The sequence below is a fragment of the Zea mays genome, chromosome 4, assembly GCF_902167145.1.
Source record: "Zea mays cultivar B73 chromosome 4, Zm-B73-REFERENCE-NAM-5.0, whole genome shotgun sequence".
NCBI classification, from domain to species: Eukaryota; Viridiplantae; Streptophyta; class Magnoliopsida; order Poales; family Poaceae; genus Zea; species Zea mays.
In genome coordinates, this window is record NC_050099.1 from 74443440 (window position 1) to 74465476 (window position 22037).

Consider the following 22037-nt stretch of genomic DNA (forward strand, 5'->3'; position numbering starts at 1 on the left):
TCCAGTAGCACTAGAAATGATGAACCGAATGCTCTATCACAAAATAGAGCAATTCTAGATGCAAAGCAAATCATTTTTCTCTTCAACTTGACTAGATTTATATAAAATACACCAACATTATGTCTCAAAAATATTTAATATAAAGGTATAATTTATAATTAATTTAACTATGACCGCAATGTATTTTTGTAATTTCTTTAGTTTTAATTGAATTTAAAATTACTTGGTTCAACAAAAGCTGCAGTATTTTTTACAAGAGAGTAGTGCCCTTTTTTTCTGCCGCAAAGTATTTGCGATTTCGACATCATCGCTGCGCTTCTGGCACGCCTGTCCGCGTAACGCCGTTACCGTCGGCTCACGCTGACCACGTCGCAACACGAAACACATGCTTGCATTCCAGTTCCAGATTCCAGACACGCGGGCCCACTTCCCGCACCAACGCGACGCCACCGAGCGGCCACGCTTCTCCTCAGTCTCCCAAACCTACCCCCACGGCCCCACGGACCGGGACCCTCACCCCCAGTCCCCCACACGGCCACACCACTGCGCCGGGTCCACGCAGCAGAACCCCCGCCCGCCCCGCCTCCCAGTTGCAGCGAAGCCTCCTCTGGCTCTACGGCGCAGTGGGTAGGTGGTTTGACCGTGCCGGGCCAACCCCGCCGGCCACCGCCCGGCCACCTATTTAAGCCCCCGCACCTCCCACGCCTCGCCGGCAGCAGCGTTGCATCAGCTGTTGTAATTACGTGGTACAGGACAGTGCCCATTTGCCGTTGCCGCGTCCAGCATTCATTCATTCATTGCCCTGGCCTTCTTCCTTCGGGCCTTCCCGTGCCGTCGCCCAACGCCTCACCTACCACCACCGCCCGCCACCAAACCAAACCAACCCCTCGGTCGCCGACGCCGAGTGACGTAAACGATGGACTCGGCGACGTCGGGGGCGATGGAGCTGGTGGCCGCGCTGCTGCGCGGCCGGGTGCCGCCCGAGCTGGGCGGGGACGGCGCCGAGGGCCGGGCGCTCGTCGCCACGCTCGCCGCCGCGGTGCTCGGCGCCGCGCTCTTCGTGCTCTGGAGGCGCGCCGCCGCCGGGAAGAAGCGGAAGCGGGAGGCCGCCGTCGCGGCCGCGGAGGCCACGCAGGCCAAGGCGAGAGGCGGTAAGGCCGCCGAGGAGGAGAAGCCGGCCGACGACGGCAGGAAAAAGGTCACCGTCTTCTTCGGCACGCAGACCGGCACCTCCGAGGGGTTTGCCAAGGTGCGTCATGCGCGCGTTGCCTGCCATAAACCAGATCAATCGTCATCTCTTATGTCTCCTGTATAGTTTCTCCTCGTGTTTGACGACTTCTAGGTGGTGAATTGCTACTCTTGTTAATGTCAGCAATTCTCATTTTTAATAATCCCGAGGGAAAGGGGGGTTTTTTGTTAATGAATGAAGGGAACTAGTTCTTGGTGGGTGATGCAGAGGGATTTTTAAAATTTTCTCCATCACTATCATGCCGGCCTTACGGGTTGCTTTCATAACGGCAGGAAATTCCACTGCAGAGGGTATATGAAAGTTACCGCGAGATTTGAAGCACTTGTGAGCGGAACTTGGATTTTATCATAGCTATTAACTACTCCAAAAAGGAATAACAAGTATTCTAGTCCAACCATCGCACCTGTGACTATGAGCTTGAGAAAGTCAAACCGCATGTTTCTTGACCATCCAAAGCTTTTTTTACAAACTTCTACTAGCATTACAAGCCAACGACATGTGCGGTAGCAAAATGTTGACCAAAAAAAAGGGCAACCGCAAGCACCTGGCTAGGAATAATATGGGTGTCAATGTCAAACCTCGAGGAGGGGTTGGTGGGCTAAACAAACCTTCTTAGTCCTACCTTCTCTCTGGGCCCAATCGATACATCATTGATCATTGTGTGGTTTTCTGCGTGAAAGCAGCGAACAGAGGAGAAAAAGCGACTGCTTTGGGAGATTGGGTGGGAAAAGGCAATTGTCTTTTCTAGCTCGAATCAATCACCCTTCATATAGTCTTCAGTATATTAAATCCTTTCTTAGGGTAGTCTTCTAAATATTCTGATCTGCCATATACATAACAGGCCCTTGCTGAGGAGGCGAAGTCCAGATATGACAAGGCAAGCTTCAAAGTCGTGGACTTGGTAAGAAACCGACAGCTAATGTGTGGTATGATCAATCTGGGAGAAGGGTGACTTCAGATGATCTTACTCACGTGACACGGGCTATGGTATTTTGTAGGATGATTATGCAGCAGAGGACGAGGAATATGAGAAGTTGAAGAAGGAGAAGCTAGCGTTGTTCTTCGTGGCAACGTGAGGCATTATTCTCTCTGTTTCGCCCTTTGTCTTCTTACTGAATTTGGAGCAAAATGTGGATACAATTAGTAAAACTTGGTGTATACGTAATCTCACTGGCTGAACTTGCACAAGAACATGTTTCCAGCACTGGATTCTAAATACCAACATTCTCCATGTGTTGTCCTAACAATTAGTGAATAATGTTCAGGGGCTCTCGACATTTGGATGATTTGTTTTTCATTTATTTTGGAGTACGAAATCAAGGAAAACTTCCTCATGATACTTTTGTTACAGGTATGGAGATGGTGAGCCGACTGACAATGCTGCTAGGTTCTACAAATGGTTCACTGAGGGAAATGAGAGGGGTGTCTGGCTAAATGACTTTGAGTATGCTGTGTTTGGTCTGGGCAACCGACAGTATGAGCATTTCAACAAGGTACTGAGTTAGGACTCAGGAGTACTTATCAGATCAATTTATTATTTATGTTGCCCATTTGTAAAATCTTATTACATTGCCATTCATTGTCTTCTGAATGTTTTGCTTCTGGCTACAGGTTGCCAAGGTAGTCGATGAGATCCTGACAGAACAAGGTATGCCCCTTTGAGTCTTCAGTATCCTATCACGCTGTCTTTTTTCTAGTTAATATGTTCAACTGATCTTAAGTATTTTATGTTTGCTTAGGTGGAAAGCGCCTTGTTCCAGTTGGTCTTGGGGACGATGACCAATGCATTGAGGATGACTTCAATGCATGGTACATATTCTGGTTTCTTTTGAGCTCTTTTTTTTTGACATTTGACTGCTTCAGTGTTATTTACGTTGCTTTTCTGAACTCTGATGTGTTCTTAGGAAAGAAGCTCTCTGGCCAGAGTTGGATAGATTACTTCGGGATGAAAATGATGCCTCTCCAGGCCCTACATACACAGCTGCAATTCCTGAATACCGGGTTGAATTCATCAAACCTGAGGAGGCAGCTCATTTGGAGAGAAACTTCAGCCTTGCAAATGGCCATGCAGTCCATGATGCCCAGCATCCTTGCCAGTAAGAATGCCACTATTCGCTACATCTGCAATAATGGCCATTTGAAGGCCCCCAAGGTTTTGGAGTTCGAACTAATGTCGAAAATTATGTGCCTATTTAGGGCTAATGTGGTCGTGCGGCAGGAACTCCACACCCCTGCTTCTGATCGTTCATGCACTCATTTGGAGTTCGACATTGCTGCAACTGGTCTCACGTAAGTCACCATCTAAAGTTATGAGCATTGTTAATGGTCAGGAATAGGATCTAGTTGTGAAGTTCAGAAAGTGGATGGGGATAGATAATTAACACACGTTGGATATATTGTTTCCCTGTAAATTATTGGAATGTGATAATGTGCTGATGGAATTCTATTGCCTCAGTATCTCAGAGTTTGACCATTGTAATAATTCTGGTTCTTCATATCCTTTCTTCGTTCTTTCTAAACTTAATTTCATCATGCTTCTTATTAGGTATGAAACTGGCGACCATGTTGGTGTATACACCGAGAACTGCCCTGAGGTTGTAGAGGAGGCAGAGAGGTTGTTGGGCTACTCGCCAGACACATTTTTCACCATCCATGCAGACAAAGAGGATGACACTTCACTAAGTGGCAGTTCTCTTGCTCCTCCGTTCCCCTCCCCAATCACAGTGAGGAATGCACTTGCTAGATATGCCGACCTTCTAAATTCACCGAAGAAGGTGAGTGTTTGCACAAAGCCTACAGGGTTTATGAAGAATCAATCTTCCCAACTAAATGATCTTATGATTTGCAGGCTTCTCTGGTTGCATTAGCTTCTTATGCTTCAGATCCTGCTGAGGCTGATCGTCTGAGGTTCTTGGCCTCTGCTGCTGGCAAGGTCTGGTTTTCTCAGTGATCTGTGCAAGCTTTGTTTTTTCTATGGACTATGGAGCCCCTAGCTTTAATTAATACATAACATGTTTTTCTACTGTGCAGGATGAGTATGCCCAATGGGTTGTGGCAAGTCAGAGAAGCCTGTTGGAAGTCATGGCAGAGTTCCCTTCGGCAAAGCCTCCACTAGGAGTCTTCTTTGCAGCTGTTGCCCCTCGACTTCAACCAAGATATTATTCTATTTCATCTTCACCTAGGTAAATAGCCCCACTCATAATTTTTCCTTCTCATCATGAATATTTGTTTTCCTGTTGACTTACATTTCCTTTCATCTGGCAGTATGGCACCAACCAGGATTCATGTCACATGTGCGCTCGTGCGCGAAACAACACCCGCTGGAAGGGTACATAAGGGAGTTTGCTCAACTTGGATTAAGGTAACTTATTGATGTTATGATTTTCTTTATGTGTTTATTGCCTGGCTGATATATCAATGTTTTGATCTCTCTGTTCTCATCTGGCAACTGAAGATTATAGAGCTGTCTGTTTTCATATAATCAATTTTTGACCATTTAATATTTGTTTCTGCAAACCATGCTTACCCCTAACAATTGCCTTGGCATTTGGAAAAGAATGTAACTCTTGCTTTACAGCCCCTGCTTCCCAATTTGTACTTTTTAAGTCAGTCCACTAGAACGATTTTCATGGTTGAGCTTTACCTGAAGTTGCTTGGCCATCCCAATTGGATTTGCAGAATGCTGTTCCTTCGGAGGAGAGCAAGGAATGCAGCTGGGCTCCGATATTTGTGAGGCAATCAAACTTCAAACTACCCGCTGATCCTTCAGTACCGATTATCATGATTGGCCCTGGGACCGGTCTTGCACCCTTCCGTGGCTTCTTGCAGGTTTGTTGCAGCCCGTGGTACTCTATACTTACACCATTCGCCAGTCAAACCGCTAACGTGCAAATTTTGCCCATGGTCCCAGGAAAGACTTGCTCAAAAAGAATCTGGAGCTGAGCTTGGTCGATCTGTGTTCTTCTTTGGATGCAGAAACAGCAAGATGGTACACACCAAACAGATGGTCCACTTAACACCAAAGATGTTCGATGGCTGTTGTAGGCCATAGCTAACGCAATTACGATTTTGCAGGACTTCATCTATGAGGGCGAGCTGAACAATTTCGTTGAGCAAGGAGCACTGTCTGAGCTGGTTCTTGCCTTCTCGCGCCAGGGCCTTGCTAAGGAATATGTGCAGCACAAAATGGCACAGAAAGTAATCAAGCTGCTCATCTTGTGACAAACTTCTGTTACCCTCCAACCCGTAACCCAGTGGCTCACAGTTCTTGCCTTTGTCCATTTCCAGGCATCTGAAATCTGGGACATGATCTCCCAAGGTGCTTACATCTATGTCTGTGGTGACGCCAAAGGCATGGCCAGAGACGTACATAGAGTTCTCCATACCATTGTTCAGGAGCAGGTACTGATCCTAGGCCTAGTTCAAACTTAAAAAAAATACTTAGATACTATAGATGTGCTTCTATCTCTGCCTCTGCTGTTTCTCATGCATTTGTCGATATTTTTGGCAATCAGGGCTCCCTCGACAGTTCTAAGGCCGAGAGCTTCGTGAAGAATCTCCAAATGGAGGGCAGATATCTGAGGGATGTGTGGTAAAGAGCGATTGGATGAACATTCGTTCGTATTACACACGTGTACAACTACTACCGGAAGAGCACTGACAATGGACTAGATCTGATATTTTTATTGCTTCTATATTTATTTTTATTTTCTTTTGCTTCGTTCTCTTCAAGAGCTCTTTGCTTTCTTTGCGGTTCTCCCAAGAGTTCTTTGTACCTATGTATTACAAATTCTTTATATGTATAAGATGAGGACAATTTTGGCAATAAGCCTGTCACGATGTTATTAGTATTGCCAAATAGGCTTTCGTGTGATTATGCATAATGTATAAATGAATCCACAAAGAGTTTAGGATTTGGTCTAAGCAGTGGAGATGACAATGGCTATCCAGAACCCAATAGCCGATTGGTAAAAACACTATTAAACATGAGTATGACGATAAAAACACTATTAAACATGAGTATGACGATAAAAACACTATTAAACATGAGTATGACGAATTTTGACGCCTACGGATATTTTATTAGACTATTTACTATACCCATTAGGTATGGTGACCATGGTGTATGTTCTTTCTTGCTCTATGCGAAAGAGTCTCTAGCTGAGTTGGTTAGGTGGTCTGAGTAGCACTCCTCAGGTCCTGGGTTCGACTCCCCGTGGGAGCGAATTTCAGGCTGTGGTTAAAAAAATCCTCTCGTCTGTCCCACGCCAAAACACAGGTCTAAGGCTCAGCCCCGGTCGTGGTCGTTCTCACATGGGCTTCGATGCCGCTGTGTATGGGTGGGGCAGGGGTTCGGAGGTTTTCTTGACCTGTGTGAGAAGGTCTTCTTCTTAATACAATACCCGGGGGCTGTCTTACCCCCCGCAGGTCAAGTTTTTTTTCTTGCTCTATATTTGCTACTCAATGGAAAACCTGCTAACCTATGTTATATGGGTCTGGATTATTAGAAGTGTTTTTTATAAAATAAAATGCCAAAACCCCAACCCAAATTCCCTATGCAAAATTGCAAATGTGACTGTTGACGCCGATCTGGGCACTAATCACTACGATGAGTATCAGCGGCGGTGCTCTCTGCAGAAACGCGGACGGTCCGCGGCCGAGGGCTAGAAGGTCCACGATTTGGCGCAGAGGCTAGGGTTTATGCCCGACGAGCCAGACAGTCTGTGCCAGGTGGGTGGACGGTCCGTGTGTACGCAGAGGCGACGGAGTTCGCCAACAACACTTGGATCTTACTCCCGAGAGGGACCCGTCGGGGAGGAGAGATCCTAGGGTTTATCTTGGGATCGGCAGACCACCCAAGACGTCTATAAACAACGTAGAGTCGGAGAGAGATGAAGATTAGAGTACGAAATCTATGTTACTGTCTACTCTTAGGGCAAAAGGTAAAGAACTGAAGGTAAATTGATTGTTTGATCGATTGTTGGTTGTCGATGTCTTCATCCGACCCCTCGGCTTACAGTAGCCGCCGACACATCGGCTCGCTGTCGTTGGCCTCTTCTCCCTTTCGTGTCGAGGTGGTCGTCGATGTCTTCGTCTGACCCCTTGTCATGCCCAGTCCTCTGTTTGCGACGATCGCCGGTGGCCCTCACTATGTCCTCTCCTGACGCATGGCCGGTCGTAATGTCAAAAAGCTCCTTTGCTGTTCTCGGGGTCTTCCGTCCCAGCTTATGCACCAAGGTTTTGTCAGTGGTTGCATTGTCACAAAAAGCGGCGGATATAGTCCCCCAGGGCCTCGTCTGATTTCTGCCGACAATCGTTAAGGTCCCATGGGTTTCTTGGACGTACGTACGTGGCCAAGAAATTTCCGATGAAAATTTCTTCCAGGTCCGCCCAACCCTGGATGCACCCAAGGCCGAGGTTTTCGAGCCAGGTCTGTGTTGAACCCGCTAAATAAGGGGGGAGGTTCCGGATTATGAAACCATCGCAATCTGCTCCCCCCCGCATGACACACAAGTCGGTTGTTGGGGACTTGTTCTCAAATGCTATGAGTTAAGAACAAGGCAACACAAATGTTAATGGTTAAAGGTCCTTCATCCTTCGAAGCATTATTTCCCTTAGAATATAATGATCTTCAGATGAAGGTCATGAAGGACATACCTTCATGATCGTGATATATGTTAATGAAATAAGAAGCTTATGAAATATAAGAGACAACATGAATAACCATATGACATTATTAATGTATCTTATTTATATTAACATAGATAAACAAAAACAATATTGAATTACATTTGTAGCTTCGGTTTGACAGAAGGTAAAAGTCCAAGCGTGACGCACGAATGAATACAAGTCAGCGTGAACAGTACGGGGGTACTGTTCATCTATTTATAGGCACAGGACGTAGCCTGTGTAAATTTACATTCATTCCCTTCATATTTACTATTGACTTATGGACAACCTAGAAGGGACTAGATGGCCTTTTCCCCTTTAAGTCGGTTCCTTTTTCCGCCATTGAGCCGAAGCTCCCTTGCGCGTAGCTTCGGAGCAACATCAGCCTTCGTCTCGACCATGCTTTTCACATCGTGTATGCTTTTAACCCGAGTCCAAAGGTACCTGTTCATATGTTACACTTGGAAAACATTGTTAAATCATGTTTTTGAGGACCTTCGAAAGACGAAGGCTCCCAACATTAGCCCCTCGTAGTATTAATTTGTTAAGATAACGAATTCAGACTGCGACATGGACGAAGGCCTTAAGCCGAAGGTCCGAAAAAATACCTTCCCTTTGCTAGAATAGCAACAGTCAATGACAGACGGGGCCCTCCAATTTGCAGCACTCTAGGCGTAAAATAGGAACTCACACCAACTACATTTGATATGTTGCTTGTGCCATTTGCATTATTTTCTCAATCTTTTATCTCTTGCTCACTAGCGCTTGCTAGATTTTCAAGCTCTCTGAACTTCGGTTTAAAAACGCGTTTTCACCATGTCTGGAGAAAAGATGTCTTAGGAAAAGAAGGTTGTTGCGGAAACGAAGCTGGCCGAAGAGGCAAAGCTGTTTGAGGAGAAGAAGTCTGTGGATCCTTATGTTGTTGGATTTGTTGAATCGATGGCAAAAACAAACACAGAGAAAATTACTATAGAGATATTGGAAGGTTTGTTTGAAGATACTGGTGACAGCGATAGCTATGATGCGGAAAGTGGGGATGAAGATTCTGAGGATCGGCCCTGGCGGCTGTGGGGGACAGATATCCCCCGGGTCCACTAGAAGGCTAAAAGACCTCGCGGAAGGCCTTGGGCCCAATAGTTCGCAAGGTCATCCCTTCGTGGGCCTGGGGAGGGACATCTAGTGAAGTGGATTGACATAAGATTGGATCAACGCAAGCCTAGATGGCCCGATGAATTTGAGCAGCAACCGCAGCAATGATCCGACCTCCCCGTACAGTGTCATTATACATCGAAACTGAACGGAGATAGGTCGGCAGAATTATAGAAAGATAGGCTCAGTCGGTTCACTATTACTTAGGCTCACGTTGTTATAATATCCGCATGTAACGCCCCACGGTCAAGTATATAAGGCCTAGGGGGCATCCCCTCAAAAACATATCTCACCACTTAGCCATCTACTAAGTTCTCTAACATCCCTGATACTAGAGGACCCCCTTGTAACCCACCACACAAAAGTATCCACGCCAGGACGTAGGGTATTACGCGTCTCAAAGCGGCCTGAACCTGTACAAAATTGTCCACCATCTCTCATGCATCTGGCACGAACCATCGAGCTACAGTCGGTAACACCGTCCTACTTCAAAAAGCACCTCGAGGGGCAACCCTGGGTGCATGGTCGGACCCAAAACACCGACAGCTGGCGCACCAGGTAGGGGATGTGTCACTGATCCAAGCTAGCTCAATGGCCATCACCTTCCAGCACAATATCGTCCTCCGCCCCGGGTCCACGTTCTGCTTCGGAACCATTTCATCCGTGGCAGATGAAGAAGGAACTCTACATCGCATCGCGGATCCGCCGGAGAGAAAGCCTTCCTCAACAAACTCCAGAAAAGCCAGAGCGAAGCAGGAAAAAGCGCAACCTCCAGCGCTCCGAAAAGAGACTCCCTCCTGCAAGCCAGGGGCAGAGGGTCTGTCTACCCGGAGAACTTCACTGTCCACCTCTTCCATAGAGACATGGACACAGATCACTAGGAGAAAGGAGGCGAACAAAGTCGAGGATCATCAAACCGCTCTTCTAATACCTCCACCCTCAAAGGAGAACAGAAAGAAGCTCGTCACGAAGATAGTTCCATTCTACCCCGACGTCCTCTTCATCGGGGGAAGAGTGGAATCAACTCCCATCTCCGACGATGAACCAACCGCGCCAGGAGAAGAACCTCTTCAGCGGGAATATCACCGACGAAGGAACCGACGTCGAAATATTCGGCGACATCACGAAGTCAGAGAGCGGGACCCGACGCAGCCCGTGTCGAGAGATGAAATCTTGGAGATGGGAGAAACTCTAGAAGAACGGATCTTCAGGGAAAGAAGGAATTCCCGGCGACGTGATCGTCGGTAAGCTCAAGAGCAGGCTGAGCAGGAAGCAAGACAACGCCGAGAGAACCCTCTCTCCCGCTCATCCTTCGAGTGATCTACGACACGCCATCAACAGTCGGCGGGACGCACAGAGCTCCATCAATGCTTCGCGCGAACGACAACACGAGAACGAGATCCGACGCCGAGAAGAATATGATCGGGACCACGTCATCCCTGCGCGGAGTCAGACCACTAGAATGAGTCGGCAACGGCTTCGACTGGCGGTACAACCCGGGGACGGTCGAGGCATCATGACAACAACTCCCCTCCGCGAGATAGACATCATCATCGACGACAGGAGGACACATGTGGAGTATCAGCGCTCACTCCACGCCTCAGGGCCATTCAATGGCCCCCTAACTTCAAAGTCTCCAACGTCGACAAATACGAGCCTAAGCAGGATCCAGGAGGCTGGTTGGCCGTCTACACCACCGCCGCCCGAGCCGCTGGGGCAACCGAAGATGTGATGACCGCATACTTGCCCATTGTCCTCGGGCAGGATGCACTGCAATGGCTTCGACACCTACCCCGACACTGCATCGACGACTGGAGTGACTTCAGTCGGCGTTTCACCGTCAACTTTCAATCTCTCTCCGACAAACCGACACAGCCATGGGACCTCAAATCCATCAAGCGCTGAGGGGATGAAACTCTCCGGTCATACTTCAAGAGATTTCAGACCATGAGAAATCGTATCCCCGAGGTTGCGGAAGCGGCAGTGATCGAGGACTTCTACCGGGGATCTAATGACTCGGCCTTCGTCCGAGCCATACTGCAAAAAACGTCGACTACCTCTGAGCAGCTGTTCTGGGAAGCCGACCTCTACATCACCGCCGACGAACGAGCTCAGGACCTCATCGGAGGAGCAAAGCCTGCACCAGCGGCACCGCGACGCGACACGAACCAACAACCCGACAAACGTTGGGAGAAGAGGCCTCGTGAGGAAGTCCACGCCGCTGGACCACCCGCCTCTCGCACCCGAGGAGGACCTCGTGGAGGCGAACGTACACTGGACGACATCCTCGATGCCCAGTGCTCGTACCACAAAGACATGCGCCACACCCTCCGGAACTGCAGAGACTTCAAGCACTCTGTGGGGAACGGTCGACCCTTCCAACCTCTGCCACCTCCCCCACCACGAGGAGGACCTGGAGAACCTCGACAACCTTAACAGCAAGAGGGGGAAGGAGGCGGAGCGTTCCCGCGCGTCGATGGAGAAGTCAATGTCATCTTCGGCGGACATGGATCGCAGGAAAGTAAGGGGCAACAGAAGCTCAACGACCGTCAGATACTGGTGGCGGCCATCGGCCCTTCCGCCCCATATAGATGGTCCAAGCACCCGATTACCTTCACTCGGGCAGATCAGTGGCTCAACTTCGATCACCCGGGCAAGTACCCACTCCTCGTCGACCCGGTGATCCGAGAGAGTAGGATGAAGAAGGTGTTAGTGGACGGGGGAAGCAGCATCAACGTCACCTTCCCCCGGACGCTTCAAGGCTTGGGAGTTCCCCTCAAAGAGCTCCACGAGTCAGACACTCCTTTCTTCGGCATCGTGCCGACTGAAGGAGAATATCCACTCGGACACATCTACATGCCGGTCACCTTCGGAACTCCGGAAAACTACATAACCGAGTTCCTAAGGTTCGAGGTGGCGAACTTCGACTGCGGATACAACGCCATCATCGGCAGGCCTGGACTGGTGAAGTTCATGGCCATTCCTCATTATGCGTACATGATATTGAAGATGCTAGGACCACAAGTAATCATAACTGTGCGTGCTAACTTCCAAGGCGCCGCAGAGTGTTTCTGAGTGGCCATTCAGGCGGCCCTCACCACCAAGCCATCGGCGACTTCTTCTACGCAGGCGAACTCAAAGCCTGAGGAAGACCTTGCGGTACACGCGAACGAAGCTCAAGTCGTGACCTCTATGCGGCCGACTGAAGAAACCAAGAGGATCAACCTCGGGTTCGCCGATGAGCGCAAGACTACCATCATCAGTTGTAACACCCTAAAACCCTATTTTTTTGGGATCTAGAAAAAAAATCATCTCAGGAACTAAATAAAAATGTTATCTAAGAAAAGATGGGAGAAAAAAAATCATCGTAAGACTAGAGGTACTTTTTGAATAAACTATATATAAAGTACTTGTAAAGAAAAAATATCCCACCAAGGCAATTCTTTATATTGGACCTTACTTTTCACAAAAGAAATATATAATGAATATTTTTGTTCTTCTAAATTAAACTTTTTAACTTTGATCACACATTCAAAATTATTTGTGCATTGCATTTGTGAACCAATACTTAGATAAATAAATTGGCAAATTTTATACTGGTGTTTTTGTTTGTGCATTAAAAACCTAAATTTAAAATCTCAAATTTGAACTCAATTTTGAAATTGGATATCAAATAAAAACAAAATAACAAGAAAAGAAAAAGAAAAGGAGAAAATCAGTTCTGGGCTCGCGCAAGCACATTTCGGCCCATCTCCACTTATCTCCTCTCTTGGCCCAACTCGTGCACTCAGTCACTTGCGCGCGCCTGGGTGTTTTCTCGCCGACTGGTGGGCCCCGCGGGCAGGGTAGGCTGCGGACACTAGGATCACGGGGCGTGCTGGCTGGTGGGCCCGTGACGGCGGTCTCCCAGCGCTCACGCTTGAAACCCTGGCAGTCGGGCCCAGACCGTCAGCGCCATCTCCTACCTACCGCCGAAATCTTCTCCCACCTGCGTAACAAACCAGAGCAAAGCCGCCGCCGTTGCTTCGGGGTTGTTGGGGTCGAGCTCGGACGTCAATAGCGGAGGGAGGAGTATAAAGCTTGAGCAACGTCGTCCCTCTATGGATAAGCCAAAATCGGCGCAGGCTGTATCCTTGCCGCGCGTATTGTGCGAAGCAGGGGAGATGCGTGGTGGCCGTCGCCGGGAGGGGGCATCTTCGCCATCGTTTAGGACCCTCTACCGGATTGGATCGGTCCGCCTTGTCCGTGGGGGATTTCGCCGCCGCCGAGCCCTAGTTCAAGCTCTTCTTCGCCGTCTGCATCTCCGGGCTCGGCGTGCGCAGTGGGGAGAATTGAGTCCGCCAGGGGCGAATCCTGCCCTGGGTATAAATCGAAGTTTGGCGCACCCTCCTCGCCATAAGTTCCGCGGCCAGGAACAGCTTCGGTTGAGCTCCGCGTGATTCATTAGGCTACGGTAAAATCCCGCCGCCGCCGAGCTCGAGAGCCCCAGCTCGAGCTCTTCTTCGCCATGCCGCGCCATCGGTATCCCTTGAGTGCCGCTCCGATGAATCTCATTGTGGAGAGAGAGTAAACCGAGAGGAGAGAGGGAATGGCCGCTGCCAGGGAGTTCCGCCGTAGACGAAATCCATGGTGGTTGCCGTTCGGAGTCAGGGATTGGGCCGATTGGCTTCGCAGCGTCGCTTGGTTGATGTGCGCGCCCTCACCTGGCGGAACCTGTGGCTGGGGCAAGCGAATTTCCTCGCCGTCGTCAACACTCCGCCACGGTCGGCACTTCACCGTGGCCAGCCCGCTTGGACCTCGACGCCGGTAAGTACATTGATCCAATGGGTTTGCTCGATGCTCTACACCGTCTAGTGATTGTCATTCTAAGTTGGGGGCCTCGGTGTGGGCCACGCGCTTCGCGCCGGCGACGTCGCCGCCATGGGTATCAGGCTCACCACCGACTGGGTGAGCAGGGGTGAGAGGAAAGCGTGTAGGTACGCCCTGATCGTCGATTGGGTATTCAACGGCTAGGATTAGACGACTCCATAACCCTTTGTGCTTTGGATCTGGACCAATGGATCGTGATCCGGTGGCTCTGATGCGGTCGCTGGTGTAGTCCTTCAGTCGTTGCTTCTGCGCCCTCAGATCATGATCGTGCGGCCCTAAATGGAGAATACCCCTTCGGCCAGACCAAATCACACAAGAGACCCTAAGAAATTAAATAATTAACCCGCAGTCCACTTGATGGTTGGCTGAGTCTGGGCGAGTTTTATAATGTTGCCCCTGTGCTTTTCTGTAATGGTGCGCTTGATCCAGAGGTTAGAGAAAGAGGATAAATGATTATGGAAATAGATTTCTAGTATAAAATTTATTGCAGAAATTGTTTAATTCCTAGAAAATTCATATGAAGTCCAAATTAATCCATTCCAGTTTCTATAATTTTGTAATAATATTGTTTATCACCCTGTGTCTCTGTTTTGACATGAAAGTGACATTAAAATTTATATCCCATTTAATCTTGTGCAAAATACATAGAACCTTTGGAAATTCATAACTTAAAATCTATAACTCCAAAATTAATAATTCCTGTTCCTGTGATCTTATTTCAATATGTAGATCATTATTATGTATTTTGCATATATGTTTGGTGTAATGTTAATTTTGCCTATACACTGTTTGTTTGTAATGCTACGACTAGCGCGAGGTAACGAGAACCTGAAGAGCAAGTTGGTACCTGGAATCTCAAGTCCCAGGCAAGTTGTGCCCTTGATCACTTATTTTTACCTACTCATGTTCTAATTAATCATAATGATCTGCATAGGTTAATTTTGATGGGACCCAATAGGTTACCCTAGTTTGTCTATCTTTATACCTTGTTTACCACTGAACTTTTTGGGTAGTACTTGCTAGTGCTCTATGTGGTTTTGGGTATGAAAATACATTACTCATGATTATACTTTTGTTATCCGTTGTTATTTATCGTTCATGATAAGATCATTATGTTAATTGGAACATGGAGCGACCACCCGGGAAAACAGTGCTACCACAAGGGTATAATGGGACGCCCTTGGCTGATTAATTAGGAAAGCTAGTGGAGGACTACCTTACCCGAAAGGGGCAAGGGCAGTAGGGGAGTGGTCAGTGTAGGGAGACCCTCGGGAGGATTTTGCTGCGATGGCGGTCCTGCAAGGGAATTCCTGCATTGGAGCTTCCTATAAACTGTAGCGGGTTTTCTGAAGCTAGTGGAACTTTGTAAAGGCCTCGTAGTGTTACCCTGCCTCGCCTCCTCGGTAGAGGTGTACGGGAAGTCGCGATCCCTTGGCAGATGGGTAACATGACTTGTGGGTAAAGATGCGCCACCTCTGCAGAGTGTAAAACTGGTATACTAGCCGTGCTCACGGTCATGAGCGGCTCGGACCCTCACATGATTAATCTATGGAACTTAAATTCAATTTGTCATATGCATTGCATCGCAGGTGATGTTGTTACTTCTGTTCTACTATTTAATTGGGTTGGTATTTACTTATACTTAGTAATGGCTAATAAAATTTTGACCAACTTTAAAAGCAATGCTCAGCTTCAGCCATCCTCTTTGGTAAGCCTTACACTTCATGAGCTCCCACCTTTGGCGAGTTCATACACATTATTCCCCACAACTTGTTGAGCGATGAACGTATGTGAGCTCACTCTTGCTGTCTCACACCCCCACAGGTCAAGAACAGGTACCGCAGGATGAGGCGCTTGGAGGATGCTGTGACGAGTTCGTGAGAGGTCTAGGCCGTCGTCTCCCAGTCAACTTTGGGTTGCTGGACCGTTGTCTCCTTATAATGTAATTATTTATTTATTTTGTATAGAACCCCTATTATGTAGTAAAGATGTGACATTCGATCCTGTGCCATGATTCATCATATGTGTGAGACTTGGTCCCAGCATACCTGGTGATTATGTTTACGCCCGGGCTTTGGACCCCCTAAAACCCGGGTGTGACAGAAGTGGTATCAGAGGAATGTTGACTGTAGGACGAAACCTAGATAGAACTGGACAACCATTATCTACTTACCTTTCCTACTCTGATTCTTTTCTAAACTTCTCTTAATCTTTCTCATCTATTTCCGCTTACTCTGATTATTCTTACCTTTTCATTCTAAAGACAAATGTGGATTTCACACTTTGAAATCCTGTGCCTAAAGTGACTTTAGGAATAGGAGACCTACTCTTAGGAACAAAAACAAAACTATTTTTATAGGTATTTGTATGTTTGAATGTTTGTTCTTATGATACTTGTTTGATTTGGATCTTTGATTGAGTGTGATTAGTTGTGGAGTAATGTCCACAATCACATCTGCATATACATATAGAAAAAAAAAACAGTTATAAAAATATCTAAATGAACTAGGTTATCCCTCATCAAAGAATCTAGCCTAGCAAAATCCATCTTATCTTGAAAAAAGTCTATCCTACACTCATAGATCCATCTTATCCTAAAAAAAATAGATTCTCATCTTATCTTGAAAAGATTTATCTTATCCTAATAGATCTATCAGACCTCAAAAGATTCTACCTTATCCTTATAGATTCATCTTACCCCAATAAGCATATTTATCCCACGCTAGTGTAACAACCATGATCTAGCCTAAAATAAATAAGATCTTATCTAGTCAAACTAGTCACACCAATCTAACCTAGATCTGATCCAATCTAAAGTGACTCATCAAACATGTTAGATAATACTGATGAAATAGATTAGACTCTACTCTTATAGAACGGGTCTTAACTTAGTTCACCCTGCACTAAATTAAGAATGACAGAAGACTTGGCCATATGCAACTACCTTAACCATCCAAATGTTGCATAACCCCACAATTTTAACCTAGCAAGAGATTCTAACCTACCTACACCATACAATCCATCCTACTCACATATGTCCTAGCCATATGTCCTTAACTCGGATGACAACTCCAAGAAATAAAGGCCAAAGGAGACCAACCCAACCAATAGAGTCATGATGGGTTTCATAATCTGTCCATCCCCACCTAACATCAAACTAACTTTTGACCTATATCATATAGTCAATATCTATCTCACCTTGGCAGATTCTATCTTAACCTTATTCCCCAACTCAGATGATATACGCTAACCTCAAATCAATGAGACCAAGATCGAAGAAGGACAAGATCAACCTCGTCAAGGAAGGAGAGGAGTCAAACTCAATCTTCAAATGCATTACCACTCAACACGAAATTCTTTCCCACCATAAACTTTCTTACCTTAGGCTATTCTTGCCCTAACCTATCTTCCATCCTACACAATAAGGAGACTATACCTATATATACCCCTGCTTTCATAACCACTTTTTAAATAACATGACACTTCCTAGAAGTTAAAGGCTAAATAAAGCTTTTTACATCCCTGTCCTTACAAATCTCGAGGACGAGATTATTTTTAAGGGGGGTAGGATTTGTAACACCCTAAAACCCTATTTTTTTGGGATCTAGAAAAAAAAATCATCTCAGGAACTAAATAAAAATGTTATCTAAGAAAAGATGGGAGAAAAAAATCATCGTAAGACTAGAGGTACTTTTTGAATAAACTATATATAAAGTACTTGTAAAGAAAAAATATCCCACCAAGGTAATTCTTTATATTGGACCTTACTTTTCACAAAAGAAATATATAATGAATATTTTTGTTCTTCTAAATTAAACTTTTTAACTTTGATCACACATTCAAAATTATTTGTGCATTGCATTTGTGAACCAATACTTAGATAAATAAATTGGCAAATTTTATACTGGTGTTTTTGTTTGTGCATTAAAAACCTAAATTTAAAATCTCAAATTCGAACTCAATTTTGAAATTGGATATCAAATAAAAACAAAATAACAAGAAAAGAAAAAGAAAAGGAGAAAATCAGTTCTGGGCTCGCGCAAGCACATTTCGGTCCATCTCCACTTATCTCCTCTCTTGGCCCAACTCGTGCACTCAGTCACTTGCGCGCGCCTGGGTGTTTTCTCGCCGACTGGTGGGCCCCGCGGGCAGGGTAGGCTGCGGACACTAGGATCACGGGGCGTGCTGGCTGGTGGGCCCGTGACGGCGGTCTCCCAGCGCTCACGCTTGAAACCCTGGCAGTCGGGCCCAGACCGTCAGCGCCATCTCCTACCTACCGCCGAAATCTTCTCCCACCTGCGTAACAAACCAGAGCAAAGCCGCCGCCGTTGCTTCGGGGTTGTTGGGGTCGAGCTCGGACGTCAATAGCGGAGGGAGGAGTATAAAGCTTGAGCAACGTCGTCCCTCTATGGATAAGCCAAAATCGGCGCAGGCTGTATCCTTGCCGCGCGTATTGTGCGAAGCAGGGGAGATGCGTGGTGGCCGTCGCCGGGAGGGGGCATCTTCGCCATCGTTTAGGACCCTCTACCGGATTGGATCGGTCCGCCTTGTCCGTGGGGGATTTCGTCGCCGCCGAGCCCTAGTTCAAGCTCTTCTTCGCCGTCTGCATCTCCGGGCTCGGCGTGCGCAGTGGGGAGAATTGAGTCCGCCAGGGGCGAATCCTGCCCTGGGTATAAATCGAAGTTTGGCGCACCCTCCTCGCCATAAGTTCCGCGGCCAGGAACAGCTTCGGTTGAGCTCCGCGTGATTCATTAGGCTACGGTAAAATCCCGCCGCCGCCGAGCTCGAGAGCCCCAGCTCGAGCTCTTCTTCGCCATGCCGCGCCATCGGTATCCCTTGAGTGCCGCTCCGATGAATCTCATTGTGGAGAGAGAGTAAACCGAGAGGAGAGAGGGAATGGCCGCTGCCAGGGAGTTCCGCCGTAGACGAAATCCATGGTGGTTGCCGTTCGGAGTCAGGGATTGGGCCGATTGGCTTCGCAGCGTCGCTTGGTTGATGTGCGCGCCCTCACCTGGCGGAACCTGTGGCTGGGGCAAGCGAATTTCCTCGCCGTCGTCAACACTCCGCCACGGTCGGCACTTCACCGTGGCCAGCCCGCTTGGACCTCGACGCCGGTAAGTACATTGATCCAATGGGTTTGCTCGATGCTCTACACCGTCTAGTGATTGTCATTCTAAGTTGGGGGCCTCGGTGTGGGCCACGCGCTTCGCGCCGGCGACGTCGCCGCCATGGGTATCAGGCTCACCACCGACTGGGTGAGCAGGGGTGAGAGGAAAGCGTGTAGGTACGCCCTGATCGTCGATTGGGTATTCAACGGCTAGGATTAGACGACTCCATAACCCTTTGTGCTTTGGATCTGGACCAATGGATCGTGATCCGGTGGCTCTGATGCGGTCGCTGGTGTAGTCCTTCAGTCGTTGCTTCTGCGCCCTCAGATCATGATCGTGCGGCCCTAAATGGAGAATACCCCTTCGGCCAGACCAAATCACACAAGAGACCCTAAGAAATTAAATAATTAACCCGCAGTCCACTTGATGGTTGGCTGAGTCTGGGCGAGTTTTATAATGTTGCCCCTGTGCTTTTCTGTAATGGTGCGCTTGATCCAGAGGTTAGAGAAAGAGGATAAATGATTATGGAAATAGATTTCTAGTATAAAATTTATTGCAGAAATTGTTTAATTCCTAGAAAATTCATATGAAGTCCAAATTAATCCATTCCAGTTTCTATAATTTTGTAATAATATTGTTTATCACCCTGTGTCTCTGTTTTGACATGAAAGTGACATTAAAATTTATATCCCATTTAATCTTGTGCAAAATACATAGAACCTTTGGAAATTCATAACTTAAAATCTATAACTCCAAAATTAATAATTCCTGTTCCTGTGATCTTATTTCAATATGTAGATCATTATTATGTATTTTGCATATATGTTTGGTGTAATGTTAATTTTGCCTATACACTGTTTGTTTGTAATGCTACGACTAGCGCGAGGTAACGAGAACCTGAAGAGCAAGTTGGTACCTGGAATCTCAAGTCCCAGGCAAGTTGTGCCCTTGATCACTTATTTTTACCTACTCATGTTCTAATTAATCATAATGATCTGCATAGGTTAATTTTGATGGGACCCAATAGGTTACCCTAGTTTGTCTATCTTTATACCTTGTTTACCACTGAACTTTTTGGGTAGTACTTGCTAGTGCTCTATGTGGTTTTGGGTATGAAAATACATTACTCATGATTATACTTTTGTTATCCGTTGTTATTTATCGTTCATGATAAGATCATTATGTTAATTGGAACATGGAGCGACCACCCGGGAAAACAGTGCTACCACAAGGGTATAATGGGACGCCCTTGGCTGATTAATTAGGAAAGCTAGTGGAGGACTACCTTACCCGAAAGGGGCAAGGGCAGTAGGGGAGTGGTCAGTGTAGGGAGACCCTCGGGAGGATTTTGCTGCGATGGCGGTCCTGCAAGGGAATTCCTGCATTGGAGCTTCCTATAAACTGTAGCGGGTTTTCTGAAGCTAGTGGAACTTTGTAAAGGCCTCGTAGTGTTACCCTGCCTCGCCTCCTCGGTAGAGGTGTACGGGAAGTCGCGATCCCTTGGCAGATGGGTAACATGACTTGTGGGTAAAGATGCGCCACCTCTGCAGAGTGTAAAACTGGTATACTAGCCGTGCTCACGGTCATGAGCGGCTCGGACCCTCACATGATTAATCTATGGAACTTAAATTCAATTTGTCATATGCATTGCATCGCAGGTGATGTTGTTACTTCTGTTCTACTATTTAATTGGGTTGGTATTTACTTATACTTAGTAATGGCTAATAAAATTTTGACCAACTTTAAAAGCAATGCTCAGCTTCAGCCATCCTCTTTGGTAAGCCTTACACTTCATGAGCTCCCACCTTTGGCGAGTTCATACACATTATTCCCCACAACTTGTTGAGCGATGAACGTATGTGAGCTCACTCTTGCTGTCTCACACCCCCACAGGTCAAGAACAGGTACCGCAGGATGAGGCGCTTGGAGGATGCTGTGACGAGTTCGTGAGAGGTCTAGGCCGTCGTCTCCCAGTCAACTTTGGGTTGCTGGACCGTTGTCTCCTTATAATGTAATTATTTATTTATTTTGTATAGAACCCCTATTATGTAGTAAAGATGTGACATTCGATCCTGTGCCATGATTCATCATATGTGTGAGACTTGGTCCCAGCATACCTGGTGATTATGTTTACGCCCGGGCTTTGGACCCCCTAAAACCCGGGTGTGACATCAGTTCCAGCCTGGATGACAAATAGGAAGGCGCGCTCGTCCAGTTTCTGCAAGATAACTGAGACGTATTCGCATGGCAACCTACGGATATGCCGGGAGTCCCGAGAGAACTGGCCGAGCATAAATTGAAGGTTTACCCCCAGGCGAGGCTGATCCGACAAAAATTATGTCGTTTTCACGCCCGATAAGAGAGAAGCCATCCGTGCAGAGCTGGCTCGCTTGGTCGCGGCAGGATTCATTAGAGAAGTGTTACATCCCGAGTGGTTAGCAAATCCTGTTCTTGTACTCAAAAAGAATAAAGTGGATTGGTGCATGTGCGTCGACTATATGGATCTCAACAAACACTGTCCGAAGGATCCCTTCGGACTTCCCAGGATAGACCAGGTGGTAGACTTGACCGCCGGGTGTTCTGTGTTGTCTTTCTTAGATTGCTATTCCGGGTATCATCAGATCAGCTTGGCAAAAGAAGACAAGAAAAAAGCAGCATTCATCACCCCGTTCGGGGCTTTCTGCTATACCTCCATGCCATTTGGCCTCAAAAACGCTGGAGCGACTTACCAGAGAGTCATTCAGACATGCTTAGCCGACCACTGGGGCAAGCATGTCGAAGCTTATGTGGATGACGTGGTGATCAAGACAGAAAATTTAGAAAATTTCATTGAAGATTTACAGCTGGTCTTCAATAGTCTGCGGCGATATCGATGGAAGCTTAATCCTGAAAAGTGTGTCTTTGGAGTACCAGTAGGAAAATTGCTCGGGTTTATTGTTAGCCACCGGGGAATTGAGGCTAATCCAGCAAAGATCGGGGCTATCATGAGAATG

The 22037-nt window shown here is 47.0% G+C and overlaps 1 protein-coding gene across 1 annotated transcript; it reads left to right on the forward strand.

Annotated features, from left to right (window-relative positions):
• The first annotated feature begins 727 nt into the window (after window positions 1-727).
• On the forward strand, window positions 728-6071 carry LOC100216882 (NADPH--cytochrome P450 reductase). Its single transcript, NM_001359515.1, has 17 exons — window positions 728-1249; window positions 2091-2150; window positions 2248-2321; window positions 2601-2742; window positions 2861-2897; window positions 2989-3058; window positions 3154-3345; window positions 3446-3538; window positions 3795-4023; window positions 4098-4181; window positions 4280-4431; window positions 4514-4610; window positions 4928-5077; window positions 5160-5237; window positions 5324-5446; window positions 5537-5650; window positions 5764-6071. The coding sequence occupies exons 1-17, from the start codon at window positions 917-919 to the stop codon at window positions 5842-5844; spliced, it is 2109 nt and encodes a 702-aa protein (NP_001346444.1). The 5' UTR covers window positions 728-916; the 3' UTR covers window positions 5845-6071.
• The last annotated feature ends 15966 nt before the right edge of the window (window positions 6072-22037 follow it).